The sequence below is a fragment of the Epinephelus moara genome, chromosome 3 (assembly GCF_006386435.1).
Source record: "Epinephelus moara isolate mb chromosome 3, YSFRI_EMoa_1.0, whole genome shotgun sequence".
Lineage (NCBI taxonomy): Eukaryota > Metazoa > Chordata > Actinopteri > Perciformes > Serranidae > Epinephelus > Epinephelus moara.
Window position 1 is genome coordinate 39,998,176 of NC_065508.1, and position 23,231 is coordinate 40,021,406.

Genomic DNA, 23,231 nt, shown 5'->3' on the forward strand with positions numbered 1-23,231 from the left:
TGGGGGGGGGGGGGGGGGGGGGGGGGGGTATAACTTAAGAGGAAAATTAAATTTGAGGTCGTTTTCGCACCACTCTGAAAAGTATGTGCATATCAGTTTGTGGGGTGATTTTGTGGAATGCACTGGGTGAAGAAGTCAAACAAAGTAAAGATAACAGACAGTTTAAAATGAGGTACAAAGACAGTATTTTCATAAGGTACAAAAATGATTAGAGGGAAGGTAAAACACACTCAGGGTGATACTGTTGTTGTTTTTTGTTGTGTTTTTTATCATCTTGTATTCTCCTGTTTGTATTATATATGGGGTAATATTGGCTATAAAGAAGTGAAGTGATGTAAATGTGGGGTTATAAATGCAAAGGAGCGGGTATGTATGTAACAGTTTGATTAGTGATAGATTAGTTTGTTCATTATTAATTGTTTTGTCTGTGGTTTTTTTTTTCTACAAGATATTTTATTTTTTTTAAATGTTCGAAATAAATAAATCAAATCAAATCACTTTCTTAAAGTTTACAGGTATAGACAAAACTGAGCAGAACCACTTGAGATCATGGAGGCAGTGTAGCCTAGTCAGGGTATGAAATTAACAAAATATTTTGGGGGCAATTTTGGCCCCCACGGTCTAAAAAATGGGGGCATTTTCGAAATGTTTGGGGGCCATCAAAAAATTGTAATTATGTTCTAACAATAAGCACATGAAAAGGAAAACCAACTAAGATAGTGTCGTCACTCTTCAGTAGAAACCACTAAATGAAATAAATAATGGGTTACATAAAGTTATGGTTGCAAAATATCACTCAGATTTCCTATAATTCAACCAGTTTAAATGTGATGATTTAACCATTAATCTACTGATAGCAGTACTAATGTTTCACCACATTACGTTACTTTTACTGTTAAAAAGGCCAAATTACTATAAATTCCTTAGATGCAATCCTGGAAGTAAGTTAATTTAAAATTTAACATTCATTCTACCTTAATTTTTCATTGTGTAGATACAGATCACCCAAGAAATGGTTAATCTATACTTATGGTACGGCAAAGCCCCCTCCCCTTCTCTGTCAGATTACTCTCACGTAATCAGTGCAATCTCGTTGATTATGTCTGGAAAATGAGTTGTAGACGTGACGGTAAATTAATTTAATGAAAATAAAATTATACTTTAATGTCAGATTGTAATACTGTTAAAAATATAAATACATATAGTTGTTTCAAAAACTTGGGGGCAATTTTGGCCCCCGGAACATGGCTTTTGGGGGCATTCTTGGATAAATTGCGGGCCAAATGGCCCATGGCCCTTGCTAATTTCTGACACTGAGCCTAGTTCAAGTGTGATATGACTGTAGGAGATGATGTAGAAATTTAAATAATGGTGGAAAGGAATATAGTGAAAAGGATCCTCCGTCCACATGTTGCAATTTATTTAATGGCCTCACAGACCTCCACCGTCTACAATGCTGCCTCTGTTTAAAGGTACAATATTATGACCTCCTCCACTGTTGCCTCATTTGTTGTTGTGTTAAACTTTTGACTCCGCCTTCTATTGCCATCTATTGGCTGTATCTTTGCCAACATAAAGGATGTATGGAAGTATGAGGATACTGACGTTTCCGTTATTACAGTCATCTGTTTTTGTATGTAAAGGGAGTATAAATTAACCTTTTTTAAAAAAAAAAAAACGTGCACAAATACAGACAAAATGAGCAAAGGCTACAGACACAAGACCCCATCTCCGTATCTAACACTGAGCATAAATGAGCCTTTAGGAGAAATGCAAGGAAACTATGTGAGAATAGAAGAATCGAGGAAATATGTAATATATTTTACGAGAAATGAGACATCCTTTGTTCAAAAGCATCAGGTGAAGCGATGGCTATCATCTAATGATGGCGGCAGCAGATCACAGCTGGATCAGCTTTCAGTCGTCTTTAACAGCTGTTGAGACTGTAACTTCAATGGAGTTTGTGTCACATGTGCACTGCTAGTGTTAGGGTTGTGTAAATGTGCACAGTATGATAGCCGTCAACTTTCATATCACTTTATCACTTAAAACCAGTATACCACTGCAACCCTAGCTACTATTAATAAAGGCACACAGTTATCACTGACAGAGGAACAATGTTTTCTCTCTGTTTAACAGACTCTGAATCTATAATATGTCCTGTCTCGAGGTGCAGAATGATCTTATGTGATTTATTCATTAGTAGTATCTGTAGGTACTTTTTTTATTGGGCTAAATGTTTGCGGGGCGTTTTGGCTGTTTAAAGACTTGCGTGAAGGCTGCTCTTGTCTATCCTCGCTCCTCAGAGATCCCTCCTTGCTCCACGTTCCTCAGTGCATTAGAAGAAGAGCTTTGGGATGGTTTTCGAAAAAAGGTGCACCAAAACGACTTACAGTTCAAGGAAGGATCAAGGAGCGAGAAAATATCAAATTAAAACCTTGGGCTGTACCCCAAGCATATCCCAGCCATGTGCATCACTTTTTAGTATTCACAGGAAAGAGTTTTGTTGTTTTGTCTATTGTGTTGTGAGTTTCTTACAGTGTAAATGCCTTGTCGTATCAGCAAATTGGCGAATGTTTTCTAAATGCTCCCATGTGCTGCCAAGTTGGTAAAAATGTTTATTCATTTTCTTGTGTTGTCTAGTTAAATGTGTTTTCTTAATTTGCAGTGCATTGAGCTCTCAGGGACGCCTCATTTATTTGCCCATTAAAACTAAGCGTCCATAGTATGTGTAAAATATCTACAGTTTTCGAATACTCCTGGTATTTATTACTTTGCTTTCATTTTCAGGTCGGTGTAACGTTTCCTTCCTCTGTACTTGACATTTCAAGCAGCAGCCTCATGGACAGACTGAGCGTCCAGCCTGCATGAAGAGTGTTACTCCTCATGGAAAAGATTTAATCAGTGCTGTCCAGCCAATGCTACATCTTGTTTCATATCCCCATCATCCCAGTGCAGTTCTCAACTCGATTGGCTATAATCTAGATGCCGGAGGACCCAAACACAAGACTTCACCAAAGGAAAAACTGAGGACGTAATAATTTTTTGTCCTCATTACCCCTAAAGTTGTGTGTCTTTTGTTTTTGTTCAGTCGACTGCAACAATGGGGGCTTCGAGCTATGGCTACTACCGTGCAACCATCTTCCTCTGCATGTTCATTGGCTACGCGCTGTACTTCTTTAACAGGAAGACCTTCTCCTTTGTCATGCCCTCTGTGATGGATGAGATTGAACTGGACAAAGATGACCTGGGTAAGTAATTAGCAATGTCAGCCATTAGGCCATTAGGTCTACAGTGAGGCTATTGTGCACTCAGTCAGTACGTTTACATGCACAGTTAAGTCGAGCTACAATTATAGCTCAACTAGGCAACTTAATTTAATTTAATTGGAGTACTGTCCTTGTCCCAGTATACAATCACGGCAGGAGAACCGATTTATTGACAAAAGTATGTCCAGCTACGATAGGTGGCGATATGCCCCCTTGCAGCTTGTTAGTATTAGACCTTTTTCTGGTTGACCTGTTACGTCACAGACCAAACAATCGACAAACAAGTTAGCTACAGTTAGCTAGCGGCAAACTGGGACAATGGTGGACAACTTTACAGCACTGTACATTACGTACATGCTGTATACTTTACTTTTTCTTTTCTTCTCTTTTTGATTTAGTATGATTTTGGTCGGATTAACATGTGCACATGTATTTTAAAAGTCTTGCTTTATTCTGTCTAGCACAACAATTTTCTCTAATGTCATGTAAACTGTTTGTTTGTGATGGTTAGCTCAGTGGGTAGGGGTGGGGGGGTTGAGTGCTCGGGGTTTGATTCCCTGCAGTATCACATCAGCAAACTTTTGTGTTACACAGGTAATCCTCCTAACTAGTGCTGCATGATTTGATAAAAATGTGCGATTGTGATTATGGTGGACAATATCGCGATTTCCGATTGCGATTACAATATAATTACAATAAAATATAATAAATAAATAGTATCATGAATCTTTTTGCTTGATTCAGTGTTTCCCCTACATTATATTAGGGGGGCACTGACCTAGTTATTGTTATGGACAGACAGTGTGTCAATGACCATCAACAGACTGAGCACAGTCAAACACGCTGCTCACACAGCAGATTGCTCAATTTTTCATTTGTTATGGAGTCCATGATCTCCCTGTGACACTCACAAATGTTTGCTTAACTGTGCTTGGATGTTGTTTTATGAGGCTCTGGCGGCTTTCAGTTGTCTCTTTGTCTTTAACATTACACGGCTCGGCTTTCTCTCGCATGCACTCTTCCTACTTTTCCCTGTGCTGTGCTGTCTCAAGTGTTGATATAGATTGGTCGTGTTGCCGCGGGACGTGGCGACTTTAACTTTTAAACTTTTACACAGCACGTCTTTNGACATTTACAAAGAGTTAAGTATACATTTTTTCCTTTTAAGAAAAACAACAGAAAAAGAAAGTGGTCACTGAAGTATCGCTGCATATCCGAACAATTTATATAAAACTTAGAACAACCACAATAAAAATAATTAAATAGATTAATTAAAAAGTAGGACTAGGACAGAAATAGACAATTACAAAAAATAAAAGGATAAAAAGTGAATAAAAAATAAAAATGAATAAATAAAAAAAAAGAGATAAGAGGAACACAGGCACATCAGTCAGATAATAGTAAACTGCAATAGAGATAGCAACAGACATCCCAAGTCAGAGTAGCGGCATATAACCCTCATCACAACCGAAACAAAATATCTACAAGTCTCTCTAAGCAGCTTCAGTCGTGTCAGTCAGGGGTGAGTGGAAGATCTGTCTTCTTAACGAATTGAAGGAATGGGCCCCATAATTTCCCAAAGTTACTAGCGCAGCCAGTTAAAGACAGTCTGATTTTCTCCATCTTAAGAAAATAAAGGGTGTCTCTAATCCAGCGGGCATGACAGGGCGGTATTGTTGATTTCCAATTAATTACAATTAATCTTCTGGCTAGCAGGGTAGCAAAAGCAAGTACATCCTTTTTAGACTTAGTGAGGGAAGGGGGGGCAACCCCAAATAGTGCACTCAGAGCATTTGGCTTTATTTTTTCCCCAACTACCTCTGACAGGGTATTAGAAATCTCAGTCCAATAATTATATAGGGATGGACAATTCCAGAGTGTGTGTATTAAGTTTGCAGGAGATTGCTGACATCTATCACAAGTTGGAGTTACGCAAATCGCAGCCTTTTACGCGGTTATGTAATCGCACAGCCTGAAATCGCGATTGCAATTGCGATTAGATTAATCATGCAGCACTACTCCCAACCCAGTTAGCACAAGCTAACACAGCAGCATCTGTACCATATTCTTTTACCCCATAGATACAGTTACTACAGAGCTTTCTCTTAGTGTGTGTGGCATTACTCAACATAGTTTGCAGCTACTATTGGACACTGGCTTTTCTCCCTACATAGAAAGGGCACTTTCTGAGCATCAGTAAGATAGATAATTTCAGGATATGCATTATTTATTTCTTCAAAGAAAACCTCTCTCAAATTCTTAAATTGCATATGTACAAAGCTACAGCTTGTGTTTCCTTTTATATAATCTTTACATTAATACTGACCTTCATGGTCTCTCTGCAGGTCTGATCACCAGCAGCCAGACCATGGCCTATGCCATCAGTAAATTCATCAGCGGCGTGTTGTCGGACAAGATCAGTGCCCGCTGGCTCTTCTCCATCGGCCTCTTCTTGGTGGGGGGCATTAACGTAGCTTTCTCCTGGTCCTCCACTGTCTCCATGTTCTCTCTGCTTTGGTTCATCAATGGCCTGGGACAAGGCTGTGGCTGGCCTCCATGTGGGAAAGTGCTGCGCAAGGTAATTCCATCCTTTCGGCCACCTGATGCAACACAGATTACTCATTCAGTGTAATGTTCAGATCTAATAAAAGTCCCACTCACAGCACCAGGATTAGGCTTATCACTCAAAAAAATGTAATTTATGGCTCATTACACTTTTGAAAAGTAACATTATCACTTTATCAGTCCCTGCCAACAAAAATCCATTAGACACTGCTGTTTCCACATGCCTTCCCCTGCTAATTTTAAAAGGGAATTGTTAGAATTCCTCTTGGTGTAGGCCTACAGTATGCATACTTGGCACAGTATCATCCACCGCGCTCAATAACAGCGCAGTCTCACCATGTCTCAACCGATGCATGAAGTGGAACAATCAAATCATATTTTAATCAACATTTCTCAATTTATCCTTCTCTGCACACTGTTTCCTTATTCAAACATGTTTAAAACAATATGTTATAACGTTAAACGTAAGACATTCTATGTTATAACAACAATATAACATAAAACATTTCTTTTTATAACAATATAAGTGATCTCATTAAGATGTCACAGTAAGTATAATCCATGATGTTAAGTATACTTAGAAATATTTTTACAATCCTTTATGTGGACTTGCAAGGATTTCTGGGAGGAACAACCCTTGTTTCACAGAGGAACTTTCTAACCTGATCAGGGGAAGGAATGCCTCCTGGGCCAAAGCTAGATCCACTAACTCCCTTGCTGACTGGACTGCCTTTATAGTTATGAGAAATAAATGCACAATCTAAAATTAGATATTCAAGTCAGAATATTATTGAAAATCTATAATCCCACAAAATACTGGAAACAGATAAAATCATTGTCATTTCCACGTTAGGCCTCCCTCAATGCATTTTTAGACTCAATTATGAGCCAAGATAATTATTTTGGGACTTAAATATCTTTTTAATAGGCTACATATGCAGCCATATCTCCGAGCTCTAATTCAAGTGACTCCAGTTTTGTGACACCTCTATCCTGTAATGACTCACCTATTGAGTTCAATTAAATTTTTAGAAAGCCCTATATCACAAATCACAATATATATGGAGGTATCTTTGTGTCTTTTTGTTGCAATCATATAAAACGGTTTTGAGAGCATATTTCTTGAACTTCAATCAAAAATCAAGTTTGTAAGTAAAAACGCATGATCATTTTGCTTATAAATCAGTCCTCTTTGCTTGCAAGTTAAAGACTTTTGCTTGCAGATCAGTCCTCTTTGCTTGCGAGTTAAAAAGTTTTGCTTGCAGATCTGTCCTCTTTGCTTGCGAGTTAAAAAGTTTTGCTTGCAAATCAGTCCTCTTTGCTTGCGAGTTAAAAAGTTTTGCTTGCAAATCAGTCCTCTTTGCTTGCAACTTAAAGTTTTGCTTGCAGATCAGTCCTCTTTGCTTGCAAGTTAAAGTTTTGCTTGCAAGTTCAACTGCACTTAATGGGCGGGGCCTACGCTGATGGATGAGAGAAGAGTTTCTATTGGTCGGTTTGACGTGGCTACATACAGAGCGGGCCACACCCACGATTCCCTCTCTCCCACTGGAAACGCTCGACAGTCGGCATTACTGCTACTCCCCGGGGCATCGACGGTACTGACCATTACGCTGTTGAATAGTTCTTCCCTGGCTAAACAAAAGCAATCTACATGCACCAGTTCAAATAAAACATTCTTGCTACTATTAGGCCTAGTCCACACGGACCCGTGTACTTCTGAAACCGTGTATTATTCTATGCGATTTGGCTGTTTGGCCACACGCAACCGCACTTTTGGGCCTCCGAAACCGCGATTCTTTGGAGTCCAGGGTGAAGTTTTTGGAAGATTCCGGTGCCAGCGGTTGCGTGTAGATAGGATAACCGTAGTATTTCATTACCTGTCTCCATTGTTTGACGTCAGAGCGACGGTAAATAGCTCTTTTCTAAAAGTTTACAAACTACTTAAATCCCACATCCTGTGTTAAATACAATGTATCTTAACTATATTTACAATGAAGCTTGATTCTTCACTCTGCACTTAGCCCGTATGTGAATGTTTACCTTTGCTATTGCAACAAGTGACAGCTGACGTTAGCGTTAGCTAGCTTAGCTAGCTTAGCTCAATTGTCCGACAAACAATAACCCATAAAATTATAATTCAACATATTTAAACAAAATCAACAACAGCTACCAACAGTTACAGTCCTTACAACCTTAGCTAATGTGCTGTCACAGGTTAGATTGTCAAAATTACAGTAATAACAGCTTAAATCCCTGAGGAACTACGCTAGCATTAGTGACGGTTGCATCCACTCGTATGCAGTTACCTTATGTTACAGTTCCCTCAAACAATATCACGAAGCACAATACAAACTATAAGCTATAAACAAATGATCTATTAAGGGTACACTACTAAAATCTGAAGGTGCTTAGGTGACATTTACCCACCTGAAAAATAAATGAAAACAAACAGTGATTTTGCTGGTCTTCAGTAGCTTTACTCTAGATGTAACTGCCAACTGAAGAATGCAGCGCAAACCACCCATTTATATACCCAGATTTGCTCTCATGCCTTTACTCAAAGTCAGTTATGCTTGAAATTGAATGAGGGGTATCTGTATGGTATCTGTAAAGATACAAAATCGATATCATATGCATAAAATAATGTCACAATTGAGCGGGTAGATACACATCAATACCCTATATGTCACACTAACTTTATTTGTGAGCGTGCTATCTGCTCTCATTGGATGGCATATCCAGCTGCTCGACCCAACGACCAACGAAGGAGGCTGCTCCTGTTGCTTGCTACCCCAAATACACTACGGGCGACGAGCCTGCCAACGGAGGTTCTGGATCCAGCTGGGTCGGACCTCCGTTGGCAAGCCCGTCGCTGCTTTCGTGGTAGTGTATTTGGCCGTTCAGGCGCCTCTGTTGTTGAATTAGATCGCGCTATTTATGTGGATCGGGTTGTTTTTATTTTCCGCACTTCCCTATTCTGGTATTGACTCTGACTTCTGATTGGTTAAAATGGCCTTTCCGTTAGCAGTTACATCGCCACCAAGTGCTTTGGCATGAGTATTACATCACTTGGTAGCAGGTTTTGCAGTTTCGTGTGGATATCATATTTTTTTTATCACACCACTTGTGTGGACGAATTTTTTTTCTGAAACCGCAGCCCGAAAAACTTCGGTTTCAGAATTGGTTTTCGCCACAGCTCCCGCACTGAATTCCACGTGAACTACAGAACTCCCATGTTGCTCTGCAAGCGTACTAGGCTAATGAGTAGAATTTAAGAAACAGGCTAAATGACATGATGTTGCACACTCTTGTACAGTAGGTGGCGATATGCACCTTTAAATTGTTTGCAATCTGCCAATAAACCGAGAGAAGAAAAAAAAAATTGCTTTGCAAGCTGTCATTCCGATTGAGACTGGCCTAGCTTAGGCCTCGCCCACCAGGTTCAACTTTTTACTCGCAAAACGTTTTGACTTGCAAACGAAAAAAAATGACTCGCAAATAAAACTTTAGGATTTGCAAACAAAACTTTGGGATTTGCAAACAAAACTTTAGGATCTGCATTTTTTAATCAATCATTTTTTACTTGCAATATTGATACTTTTGCTCTCAAATCTTTTTTTTTGATTGCAAAACCTACTCTGTTTGATTGAATAATAAAGAAACAAATGTAACTCCATAAATTTACCTCAGAGGGCTCAGCACACGACATCCCTTTATCCCTAATAGCAGTTAAGGAAAAACTCCCTCTCCAACATACCCTTTGAACGGGGAAAGAAAAGTAGAAGTGTGACAGTAATCCATATAACAAACAATTATAACAATAGTTATCAAAACATGAAAAATGATATAAGAGTTTTAGTTACAGCTACTTTAAAAGATTGGTTTGTAACCTGTTAATAAAGAAACATTGATCATATCTAATAAAGAAGTGTTACCTAAGAATTAAACTTATTTAATTTAAAGCCAATGGATTCACCTCCTTAAATTTAGCCACAGCAATATCAGATAGACATCTAGTATAGTAGCTTTTGCCAAGTGGCGTGTAATCGAGTAATACGAAATCAAATACATCAAATAGTCTGATGAAGAGGGATTCTTGGGAAGGACTATTAAGTCTTCAATTTAGAACAAGACTGAGGGTGTGGTTAAAACAGTGAGTGGGTTTATGTAGCTACAACCTGACTGAAGCCAGTTGAATCTAATAATGAGATAAATGCAGCATAATTGTTGTCCACATGAACATTTAAATTACCCACAATAAAAATTTAATCTGATTTAAGGACTATACTCAATACAAACAAAAATTCAGAATACAGACAAGGAGCTCTGTATACCATGGCTGTAAACATGTTAATTTCTGCTGTAAAGTTTGGCATTTTAACATGGAGGTCTATAGGTATTAATTCGCTTCTGGAGCCAGCCTCAAGTGGCAGTCTGAGGGACTGTAGTGTTTGGCACTTCTGCATTGGCCTCATTTTTCAGCTCTGGAGGTTGCTGCTTGGTGTAACCCTGGAGTGAGAGTCACCCGCTGCCAGACATATTGTCTTTGTTTTCCTTCTGTTCTGTGAGAGATAGTGCTGTGAGAGATAGTGCTCCTGTCTCTTGGTTGTTGGAAGTGTTTGGAGAAATCCTGTCCTTGCTGTCAGACAGTGCAGACTTTTGGGCCAAAGGTAGCACTATCTGGCTTGAGGAGATATCAGCCTCTATGAGACACTGATTGTGCAAGTTCAAAGTGGTGATATTGGCAGTGGTGGTATTTTGAGAACATACAGGGCTTGCTAGGTCTGTGTACTTTGCGGCCATTCCTTATTCGTTTTGAAGTAGGTAAACAAAAAACGGGAAACGATCCTATTTTCCTTTTTCGTTTTGAAGTAGGTAAACAAAAAACGGGAAACAATCCTATTTTCCTTTTTCGTTTTGATGTGGGTAAACAAAAAACAGGAAACGAGTCGTCTCCCGTTTCTCGTTTGGAAATTGGAAATCGAAAAACGAAAAACAAGTCTTTACCTGATTTTCTATTATGCGTTTTTTAACCACAAGTCGGGAAATAAAATATGACTGAATTCTTTTTCCTTCATGTTGACATGATAATGGTGTTTCCCAGATCGCTCTTAGCTTAAGAAGATCTTTCACTAAGAAGGAGTTGTAAGATTGAGCTGACCCACTCTTAACAGTCTTCTTAGCGACCAAACGCTCACAGATCCAGCCACGGCAGTCACATTAATATTACACTAAGCAAGGAGATGTTAAAACAGTGCGCACCGTATATATTTTTATCTATTTTATACTTCAGATTATTGTTTAGCATTAATTGGTGACAGAAAAGAACGAATTTCATTCTGCAGGGAAACGCGTGTCCTTACTGTGCATATTGAATCTTGAATCTATATGTTTTATGAAGACCCTGTGTGCGCTCCAAGCTGTGGCACAAGTTACACACCGAAATCTGGCGGAAGAAAAATAGCCTAATAATAAGACGAAAAATAAGTAGGCTGTGTGTGACTTATGCGCTGCTGAGGTGGTGGGTGATCGATGTGCCTGACATCGATTGATTTAGTTTCAGCACCGCGGTAGTGGCCAGCTCTTGTTAAGAGTTTCTTAAAGAGTGATCTCAAGTAAAATCTTAAATGGATGCAGAAAGTGAAAAGAAAGCAAAAGCCTAATTTAAAAAGTTGCCTCTATTGAAAATGCATTTAATCTCTGATTCAATTTGAAAGTTATTTCTCAAGACAAGTTCTGTATTTACCTTGTCCGCTTTCATTCTGTTTATATCTTAACAGGAGCTGGCCACTACCGCGGTGCTGAAACTCTAAATTAATCGATGTCAGGCACATTGATCACCCACCACTTCATCAGCACATAAGTCACACACAGCCTACTTAATTTTCGTCTTATTATTATTATTATCAATAAAAAAAAGTTTCCACTAATTATTTTGGTGTTTATTTCTTTTATTCTTAAGTTTTTTTTTATTAAAATGCGTAATATAGTCAACAATATTATAGACCAAAAGTTAATGTAATTTATTATTGTAGAATGTATTTAGCAAATCACCACTTTCAACTGGAGACACGGCGCAGCAGCAGCGCAGCAGCAAAAAAACAAAACAAAAAAACAAACAAAAAATAAACATTATAATAGGGATGTCCCGATCCAGCTTTTTCACTTCCTATCCGATACCGATATTACAGCCTTGAGTTTTGTCCGATACCGATACCGATCCGATCCAAGCATGTATTATACATATTCACTTATTTTGTTGTCAGTCATGTTAGAAAAGGTTTGATCAAGCAAAGAGCAACTACTTAATCAGGTTAGTTAGAATGATCCACAACAGTTGGTATGAGAAACTGACCTGTTTATTGTTAACAGGGTTAAATAAACAAACTTTAAACTTGAACATTAACATTAAATAAAAAATATAGCTGGTTTGCTTTGGCTGCTTTGGCCCCTTAATAAATAGAAAATGAATCAACACAAGNCTGCATGCTGGCCTGGTGGATTGATAGTAAGAGCTGGAGCGGATCACTGGAATGGACTGCTTGAATCAGGGAGCGCTGGGCTGGCCGGAAAACCTGGCACGGATTCTGTGAAAAACTGGATCGGAGTTCATGGATCGGCATTTTTCCATGCAGTCCGATCCGATGCCGATGCCCGTTTTTTGCTAATATCGGCGACCAATACCAATCCGAATATCGGATCGGGGCATCCCTACATTATAAATAGCCGACAAATAGTGTTAATTAATTGACATGAGACATTGGAGAGGTTGTCAGTCCTATATGTAATTTTTTATCATAACTTCTCGGAAATTACTCAAAAATGCATTTTTTGTGTGCTTCTGAGCACACGGGCAGACAGTGAAGTTAGATATGACGGTTGCAGCGCTTATTACTGCTGTAGCATGATGTTATTAGGCTAAATACTACATTTCTAACAGTGTCTGAGCTGATTTATTGACACAGCATGCTTGTAGGCTGCTGTAACGGGGCACGGCACAAGCGCAGCATACCAGTAGTATCAGCAGGGGTCAGCAATGCGCCGTAGTCTAGTCTGCCATTGCAAACAAAGAAGGAGAAGAATAAGAATAAGAATGGTTTCCGGGTTAAGGCAAAGCAAGTTTGCTTAAAAGAATTACGGTCGTATTTTATTTCCCAACTTGTGGTTAATAAACACATAATAGAAAATCAGGTAAAGACTTGTTTTTAGTTTTTCAATTTCCAATTTCCAAACGAGAAACAGGAGACGACTCGTTTCCCGTTTTTTGTTTACCTACATCAAAACGAAAAAGGAAAATAGGATTGTTTCCTGTTTTTTGTTTACCTACTTCAAAACGAAAAAGGAAAATAGGATTGTTTCCCTTTTTTTGTTTACCTACTTCAAAACGAATAACGAATGGCCGCAAAGTACACGGTCCCTTGCTAACAATCTGCAAGGGCTCATTCACAAATAGCTTTTGGATCGTAAAGATCTTGTGAATGGTATATATTATAGGCAGAACTTGGAAAGCATATACTCTTTGAGCAAACCGTAACACATTCAGCTATTCTATGCTTAGAGACAACTTGAAGCTTGTGAGAAGCTGGCTTAAAAGTAGGAGTGTTCAAAAGGTAATAGGCCTAGGAATAAATAGGCCTTGGAATATATGCAATGAGTGAAAGGGATCAGATTGCAGGAGAAAGTATTTATAGACTGTCCTCATTAGATCTTTACAAAAGAAAAACTATTTTGACTAAATGTTTTTTCTTATTTGGTGAATTATTTTTCATAACTTTAAGTTTTAACCAGTTTGCTGCAGTTGTGCAGCTCCTGTTTCACGGCTTGGCATCCACAATATTTGGATCAACACAGTGTTCAATCAGCTTGTGGGCTGCTTTAAGTGTTTGCCTCGTGGCTTCTCGAGTTACTGGTTCCTCTGTTAGGTATGCTGTCGCAAATGTTTATTGCTGCCTTCAGCTGTAGTACATCATGAAGGTGCGTGACTGCATGTGCCAGCAGTAAAATATAAGAAGAATCTGAACAGTGTTGTTCTCAAAAGAGAGTGCTGTAAATTGAAGTCTTGCCTCCCCTCTCTGAAAGATAATTAAATGATGTGAATAAGCTTGCTTTGGAACATGACTTGTGGGTTTCTTCAGGAAAGTGCAACATGGAAAGTAACCGTAGATGTTACAATATATGATAGTGGTAAACATCCATGTGAAGGAAAAGTAAGTCTGCATTCTCTGCCTGCATTGTAGGAATTTAGAAATATTTACTCTGCTCTGCTTTGTTTTCTCCTGTGTCTCTTTTCAAACAGTGGTTTGAGCCCTCCCAGTTTGGAACATGGTGGTCTGTGCTGTCCTGCAGTATGAACCTAGCTGGAAGTCTGGGACCAATCCTGGTCACAGTGCTTCTGCAGTACTACACCTGGAGGAATATCCTGACTATGTCAGGCATTATCTGTGCTGCTTTCTCATTTATTTGTTTGGTGTTTGTAAAGAATGAGCCAAAAAATGTGGGCCTGCCTAGCATCGAGGCAGCAGCCAATAAGGGGGCTAAGGGAGGTAAGTAAATAGAGTTGGTGAGTCAGTGGATTACAGTTGATATATAGGCCACTCCCTGTGTAGCTGAGAATGGTAACCTCAAAGCATGTCAATCACATGGTGCCATGTTAACTCCCTTTTGGTTATAACATCTTAGCAATGAGTGTGCCCCAACATCCAAAGTTATGATATATGTGATCAGTATGTATGACAACTTCTGGTAACTTCCACAGACCCAAGTACCTCTTCAGGCCCTGATTAAAGAGAAAGCATTTTAGTAGCTGGAGGCGGCCTTTTGTAATTGTTTTTAATGAGAATGAAGCTTTTGTTCACTGTTTTTGCGTTGTTACACGCCTCATGTTTCAGCACTCTAGACGCCTGGCATTTTTGCTAGAATGCTCTGAACTCCTCGAGTTGAAAAATCTTAAACTCAGAGTGGAAACACGCCCCAGGCCATCTCCACTTTTTTCCCATCGTTCAATCAGATGATTTGCTTTTGGGTGGTGGTCATGACAACAAGTTTACAGTTGTTAAACAATGGAGGAGAAACAGGTGGTAGTGGTTGCTGGATACCTAGAGCTGTACAGCCTGACGATAGACAGCAGGTTGTCAAACTGCCCCCAAGTCATCCTAAAATACGCCAGGAAGTGGCCATTGTGGAGGTGAAGCTCCTGGACCAACTGGTGGTACTCCTAGTGATCCACCCTCTTTTTATGGTCTCATGTACCCACACAGATCTCCGTTTCCCTGTGCCCAACAAACTATTTGCTGGCAGCCTCTCACCCTCAACCAGAGCTACAGCAAGTACGCTCTGCCTGTCCTATACATCAAGGCCATTATTTCTACCATTATTTATTTATTTAGTTATTTTTTCACTTATTTCAGTACACAAATGGTCTAAACATCTTCTTCAAAGATGGCTAATGCAAGAGCATCATTCCTGACCACATCATTCTCATGGCAGTAACAGTAAAGAATACCCTCTCATTAAATATTTCCATTACATGCATTTAAGGAAGTCAATTAATATGCTGGCATATATAACACTACGTTGGATATCTAAAGGAAAGTTAAAGATTATTAATTAGTGAATGAAAGGGGTAGGATTACATAAGTTAACTACTGTTTTGTAATAGTTGTCATGTTCGAAATAAATTCATCAATCAAAAGAAATGATGGAGCAAACTACTCACCTGTATCCATCAGCTGCAGTATTTTTAGCCCTGGTAAACAGTTAATTGTTTTCCGTTCTTAACTTAATGAATTGGAAAATTTGTTCTGTGGTCCCTATTTCAGATAAATTCTGTCGTGAGTAAATAGTTCCAGGGCAAAGCTTTATGTGAATTTCCTCACCACAGACACATTAACAAAGCTTCCTAACATGTACCATTATGACGCTATGATATGAACGGGACTATGATGTACGACATCTATTGCACGTCTGTCCGTCCTGGAAGAGGGATCCCTCCTCAGTTGCTCTTCCTGAGGTTTCTACCGTTTTTTCCCCCGTTAAAGGTTTTTTTGGGGGAGTTTTTCCTTATCCGCTGTGAGGGTCCAAAGGACAGAAGGATGTCGTATGCTGTAAAGCCCTGTGAGGCAAATTGTGATTTGTGATATTGGGCTTTATAAATAAAATTGATTGATTGATTGATGATATAAAGTTAAATTTATAAAACATTTTTTTTACATTGAAATTTCTTCGGCGGCATCTCAGTCGAAATCCCGATGATGGCAGACTCACTGAACTATAGTGGGCAGACTTCACCAGCTTCTCCTTCTTTAGTTTATTGGCGGAACTCCACCAGCTGGTGATGCATTGTGAGATTTATACTTGGCCAAATACCGCTCAGATGCGGTCTTACCGTAAGTGTGGGTACAAATTAAGCGCACTGCACTTTTGGTCATCGTAGAAATGGAATACACTTGCGCACTTACACTAAGCACATGGATGCACACGTCAAGTGTCCAAGTGCGTAAGTGTGATCAATGGGACAGGCCCATCGTCTCTGTGCTGCTCAAGCGAACTCTACCAGCTTGCTTTCTGTTTTTTCCTCACTTCAGTTGCTTAACATCTAATTCAAGTCTTAACCCACACTAGTTCTGTTTAAGCACTTATAGCCCTCCTCTTTTTTACGACTTTCTTGCTAATCTCTTAGTTGTTGTTTGCACGTTATTAGCCCTGTTAGCTACATTAGCTTAACAGTTAGCGATGGCTTCTCCTTCTGCTCTTTCTTGCTCAGTGTGCCAGATGTTTAGCTATGCCTCTGCCTCCTTTAGCGACAATGGTAATTGTAACAAGTGTAGCTTATTTGCTACACACCATGGAAAATCATTCAGTAGCTGCGGTAGTTAGCCAGTTCCCTGTAGCCGGTGCGGAGCCACATAGCATAGCCTCTGCTAGCGGTGACCCCTGTGCAGCCAGGAGGCTGGGTAACTGTCCGGGAGAAGTGTAGCTCCAAGCCAAAGCCCACGGTTCACCAGCCTGTTCATGTTTCTAACTGCTTTTCCCCACTCAGCGACACACCCACTGAGGAGAAAGCTCTGATTACTGGCAGCTCTATTCTGAGAAACGTGAAGTTAGCAACACCAGCGGCCATAGTCAAATGGGGCCAGAGCAGGCGACATTGAGTCAAATTTAAAACTGCTGGCTAAGGCTAAACGTAGATTTAGTAAGATCGTTATTCACGTCGGCGGCAATGACACCTGATTACGCCAATCGGAGGTCACTAAAATTAATGTTGCCTCGGTGTATGAATACGCAAAAACTATGTTGGACTCCGTAGGTTTCTCTGGACCCCTCCCAAATCTGACCACTGATGACATGTTTAGCTGCATGTCATCATTTAATTGCTGGCTGTCAATGTGGTGTCCAGCAAACAATGTGGGTTTCGTTAATCATTGGCAGACTTTCTGGGGAAAATCTGGTCTTACTAGGAGAGACGGCATTCACCCCACTTTGAATGGAGCTGCTCTCATATATAGGAACCTGGCCAAGTTTATTAGTAATTCAAAACCCTGACAACCCAGAGTTGAGACCAGGACTCAGAGTCTAAGTCTTACAAGCTTATCTGAGCTTCTAGAGCAGTTACCCACCCATAGTTTTATACAAACGGTGTCTGTCCCCCGACCACCTAAATTATCTAAATCTAAAATTAAACAAAGAGGAGTTATGCATAACAACCTCATAAAAATTAAAACCTCTTCTGTGACAGAAAGACAAAACAGGAGCATTAAAGAGGCAACAGATAGGATTCGTTTTTTTTTTAGCTTGGCGCCACCTAGCGTCAGTGGTGTTGCTCGCACTGTCGCAAAGACAAATTGACCATGGGGATCAGAGATAATCAATAAAATGTAGGCTGTAAAGCCACCAGTATACCTCTATGTGTATGTAGAATGAGTAAGTGTGTGGACACTCTACTAAATAAATGAGTCAAGAGACCGAGCAACAATTATCAGATTTATCTGAAGAAAAACACAAATAGTAATGCAAATAATTATACCAGAATGCACAGTACCAGTACAAACAACTCACAGTAAATGATACCAATATGCACAGTATCAGTTCAAACAACAGTAGACACGTAAGGGATAATGTATAGTGAGCCGGTGACTGTTTAAAAATAACTCCCAACAGGGGAATGGAACCCCGACGCACAGCGGAGTTATTTGTCAACAGTCACCGGCTCACTATACATTCTCACACACACACACTCACTACTAAAACATTCAAATGTTACAACTGGCATCAATATTATTACCTAGGTACCTGGTCCCCGGTTGCGGCGATTTGCTATGCTGGCCAGCTAGGAATGAACTAGCAGCCCGTACAGTACAGTCCTCTCTCGGCTAGCTAACATTTAGCCGTGTTACTTACTGATCCATTAGAAAGAAAGCTAGCTGGACATCAGTTCTGAAGCCTCTTTGGTCATGGAGCTCCCTCCATCTCTTGAACGCCTGACTGAGGTTTACTCTTCCTTTTCTTCTTCTTTTATCACTCTCCTTTTTGTGCATCCTCGCCTCCTCAGACAGATTAGCTCGTTTTCTTTTGGGAGGCCGTTTTTCACTTATCTCCAAACTTTGTCCGTCTGCCATTGTGCTCCTGACTCAACTATCTCATGCCACGGCCAGTTCCTCATAAGGACCAGCTCCAGTCCCTGATTGGCTGACCGACCAGTTTGGCAATACATGACACATTTCCTGCTGTAAAGCAGATTTTTTCCGCGAAAATTCGTCCCTGGTGGCAGAAGCTTATTACAAAGTCACTAAGTAACCTATGTAAACGCTGATAGTCTGATTTTACTGTGTATACTACCCTGTGCAACCCACATTATTTTCAATTTGCATAGGCAAAAATGCTGACATGATTGACATTACGTTAGAGACTCCTGACTCTGATTGGTTGTTTTTGTTTGTGGATTCTTGCAAATACCATTAGGAACACTACATGCGAGCCAAGGGAACCTGATTTTTTTTTCAAAGATTATCTGTTTTATGTAGGCTACTTCTGTCAGGATACAGTGACAGTGTCAGCAAATATGACACAAAGTTATATTTTTTTATAAAACTTACCTGTTGTAGCTTTAAACTAAAACCCTTGAGCCAATCACAAACAGTAATTACATCTCAGGCATAGTTGTCAGAGATGCCTAAACTCCAAAAATTGTGTTCTTCTAAGTGGATATAGGGCCATCGTTGGGTGACAAAGGGTTTTAAGAAATGCAGCTCAGATCTCTTACTGACTTATGGACAATTTCTGCTTCCATACCCCAATGCCTGTGTAGCTACAAGTTCAAAACAGAGAGACTTCTTAAAAAAGCTTCTCCTCTAAGGCAAATAGGATAACTATCTCTGTCCAGAGCGTCTTTCTCTGAGTATGTACAATTTCTTTAATTATACAGTCCGCCTACAATTGTTACCTATTTACATTTGGCATTTTTCCTACAATAAAAATATGCACTTAAACATTTTTATACGAAGATACATTTTTAATTTTTATCTTTGATTTTTTATCTTTACATTTCTTATATTTTACATATATTTCTTTTAGCACAAAGCTCACATACCTAATAGGCCGACTCTGGGACAGATCAAGACGAAAGTAAAATTTATTTGCAAAGTTTCAGCGCAACCTGCTTGATCACTTCCGAGTGACAAACAGCTATCATGTCGCCTCAGTCACACAGCTTTGAGCTGCTAGTATGCCAGAGTTTGCAAGAACATTATCAGAGTTGGAAGCTTGGATTAAAAAAAAAAAAAGCATACACTCAGAAGCAGGGGGCGTAAATATAGACAGTGCGGGTAGGGTGGTTTCACTGGGGCCCATGAGGTAAAGGGGCCCAAAGAGAGAGCAAGCTCTCTTACAAATTGTACCTTAGAATAATACCTGTGTAAAAAACAAAACAAAACACATATAATGAAAAATGGTGCCATTTGCTGGGCTATATGCCTTTGAAAAGAGAGGGACCCAACTGCAGACAAGATGGCAGACAAGGGATGGGATGGATATCCACAGTCCCTAGCAGAAGTTGGTCTTCTTTATGTATATTATTTGCAGAAGAAAAAGAAGAGAAGAATACGAACAATACACGCACAAGTAAGAGAAAGAACGGTAAGGGACCAAGTCTTTTAATTATTAGAATTAGACAACTTTATTGTCACTGTACATTGTTCAACAAAATTCTGTTCGGTACTTAGCACTAGCAGTACTAGCTAGTAGCTAGCACTAGCACAGAGTACCAAGCCGCAGTCTTTACACACGCCGCCATCTTCATTATCTTTAAACACGTGTGTTATGTTCTGTAAGATGCAATTCTGCGTAATGTATCAAATAATTAGGGGGACTTCTATGTCGGGAATCTCGGCATGCACAAATTACCAGATGGTGGGTTTAGCTACATTTGTTGTGTAAAAACAAGGGCATGATTGGCATTAACTTAACGTTAGCTGCTCAAGGTCTGTTGTGTTCCCCTTCATCAATGTCTGTGTATAAAGAGTGTTAATGTTGGTCAGAGACTATTACTGCCCTCGCTTGATGTGTTGGTTAATTTAGATGTGTAGTTTGCAGCGGGGTTAATATGTGTTCCTCTGCTTTTTGGTGTGTTGTGGTGTAAAACATCTGTGCACACACTCACTGCACACAAGCCATTTTTTACAATTTTTGGTTCGCCTGGTCTCCTTGTGTATTAATGCTTGTATAACCTCAACCCTGTACTGCTCAATCAAGTTCTATACATCTTTTTTTTTTCTGGAGATATTCTAAAAATAGTAACGAGAGTCGTCATGAGCGACCCCCGAGGTTTAACCGGTTCAGATAAATAACGTATACATAAGGTAAGGTAAGGTAACTTTATTTGTACCCGAAGGTAGATTTGGTTCACAGTTTAAGTGATTTGGCTTCATCCACACAAAACAGACAAACAGGTCAGACACAGTAACATAATAACAGTAAAAAGGTAAAGTGCCATCAGTGCGTCATATCAAAGTGCAGGATCAAAAAGGGCATGTAAAACCATTATAATAACCAGAATATGAATTTAAAAACAATACCAATGAAATAAATAAATAAAAAATGTACTCTCATTAATAGCAACAAAGCCCCGGGTGTCTGCAAAAAATACATTTGTATTATGTTTTAGTAATGCAGAGCACTAGTGCACATACACGTGGATACATAAATAGCTGTAGTGCCTCCCCCACCATGAGTCCTTCAGATCGGTAAAATATGGTTGATGTGCAATATGTTTTCCAGCTATCAATGTTGATTGACCTCCTTTTTTCAGTTGCACCCCTCTATTTTGAGTGACAAAGCCAGTCTGGGGCACACAACCCTTTCACCATCCGAGTTTGGGTTTCCTCTCTGCCCCAAATTTAAAACCAAAAATGAGAGTGCGATCCAGAGGCACCTGAAAAACCATACAGAAAAAGCAGTTCATTTTCATGGTATGTTGATGAGAAGTATCTGTTTGAGATCATATACTTCTACATGTAACAGTAATGTTTAATGATATTTGTTTGGGACAAAACAAGACATTTTAGGTTGCATCTTGGGATTTGGCAAACAGTGGTTGACATTTTATACCATTTTCTTACATTTTATAACAAATTATTTTACTGTTTTTCCATTTTTTTCTCTTTTTTTTCTACTTTTGAGATTTATATGGATATCTGGAATAAAAACTTGTTAACAAAAACGGAGAACTCCAAGTCTACTTCTTTATGTTGCCAGTACAATAGTGTAATATTGCGTTTACCTGTATTCTAGAAATATAATAGAATACATCTGACAATATGACAACCTAATTATTACGTTCATTTAATAGTTAAATAGTTACAATTAACCATACTGATGTAAGAGTAAGTATGACATTTGTTGTGTCCATGGCTTTCAGTTGTTTTGAATGACCTGATAGTAAGCTGCATGTTGCAACTGTAGCCCAATAAATTAAAGTGCTCACCTTATTTAATCTTTGTTAAAAATTAATCCAACTAAAATTCATGTGTTTGCTGATTTTCTGCAATTTTTGTAGGTTTAACTTGTTGGGGTCAATGTTATTCCAAACAAATTGTATTATTAGGGCCCGAGCAGCGACGAAGTCGTCCGCGTAGGACCCTATTGTAATCGCACTGTTTATTATTATTATTTTTTTTTTTTTAAATTATTATTAGGGCCCAAGCAACGACGAAGTTGTCCGAGGACCCTATTGAAATTGCGCTGTTTATTATTATTATTATTATTATTAGGGCCCGAGCAGGTCACAGACCTGCGAGGTCCCCATTGTTTTTCGAATGATTATTAGGGCCCGAGCGACGACGAAGTCGTCCGAGGACCCTATTGAAATCGAGCTGTTTATTAGGGCCCGAGCGACGACGAAGTCGTCCGTGAGGACCCTATTGTAATCGCGCTGTTTATTATTATTTATTAGGGCCCCAGCAATGACGAAGTCGTCCGCGTAGGACCCTATTGTAATCGCGNTTCCTCCAAATGAATTGCCTTTTTGGGAGGCTTAACATACCCGAAAGCTCATGAAACTTTGCACACATCTCAGAACTGGTGAAAAATTTGATATTTTAAGGGTCTCGTGTGCGGGTTCCAAAAAATGGCTCAGTAGCACCCCCTACAAAAGTTTGAGGAAACAGCCCCTGAAGCTAGTTAACCTACATGTATGAAACTCGGCAGGCTTATGTAACGCCCAGAGACGTACAAAAAAGCCTCTTGGAGGCATGCTCTAAACCCAACAGGAAGTCGGCCATTTTGAATTTACTGTGCATTTTTGGCCATTTCCAGGGGTCCTAAATGAACAAACTAGTCCTAGAGATTTCATCTGATCGACTTCAGACCTTGGTCTGTCCCATCCCAAGACCTTGAAGATGAAAAGTTATCAAAATCTTGAGTTTTCGTCAATGCGTGTGACCGTGGGATGGCGTCAAAGTTAGGTGTCTCGCCACTAAACAGGAATTAGTTTATAACTCCAGCATACATGGTCCAATTTTGGCCAAACTTCACAGGATTGATGACAGTCCCGCCCTGAACACATCTACATGTCAATAATTAGAGATAAACATAGCGCCCCCTACTGGCAATGGGAAATGTCATGTTTTAGACTTTAATGTACATCTCCTACAGACTTGACCAGATCCACAAAAAAGTCATAAGACGTTGATGATGCTTTATTGTGGAAACCGTGAGTTTTCGTCGAAGGGCGTGGCCACGGCCTGGCGGCGAACTTTGATGTTTCGCCATGATGATAAACGGTGCTGTAACTTGACTCCACGTGGGAATATCTTGCCAAAACTTCACACATATGATGACAGTCCAGCCCTGAACACATCTACAGAGGAATTTTGAATCACCGCCATAGCGCCACCTACTGGCAAC

At 39.6% G+C, this 23,231-nt stretch overlaps 1 protein-coding gene across 2 annotated transcripts in view; it reads left to right on the plus strand.

Annotated features, from left to right (window-relative positions):
- The window catches only part of LOC126384670 (glucose-6-phosphate exchanger SLC37A4-like), a 67,324-nt gene that overhangs the window by 33,135 nt on the left and 10,958 nt on the right, over window positions 1-23,231 (plus strand). The window contains exons 2-4 of one of the 2 annotated variants that reach the window (XM_050035846.1): window positions 3,092-3,251; window positions 5,615-5,847; window positions 14,131-14,377. In XM_050035846.1, coding sequence (XP_049891803.1) covers window positions 3,104-3,251; window positions 5,615-5,847; window positions 14,131-14,377 — 628 coding nt within the window. In that variant the 5' untranslated portion in view covers window positions 3,092-3,103. Of the gene's footprint in view, window positions 1-2,790; window positions 3,252-5,614; window positions 5,848-14,130; window positions 14,378-23,231 lie in introns of both variants that reach the window. The other variant, XM_050035856.1, reaches the window with a different exon arrangement.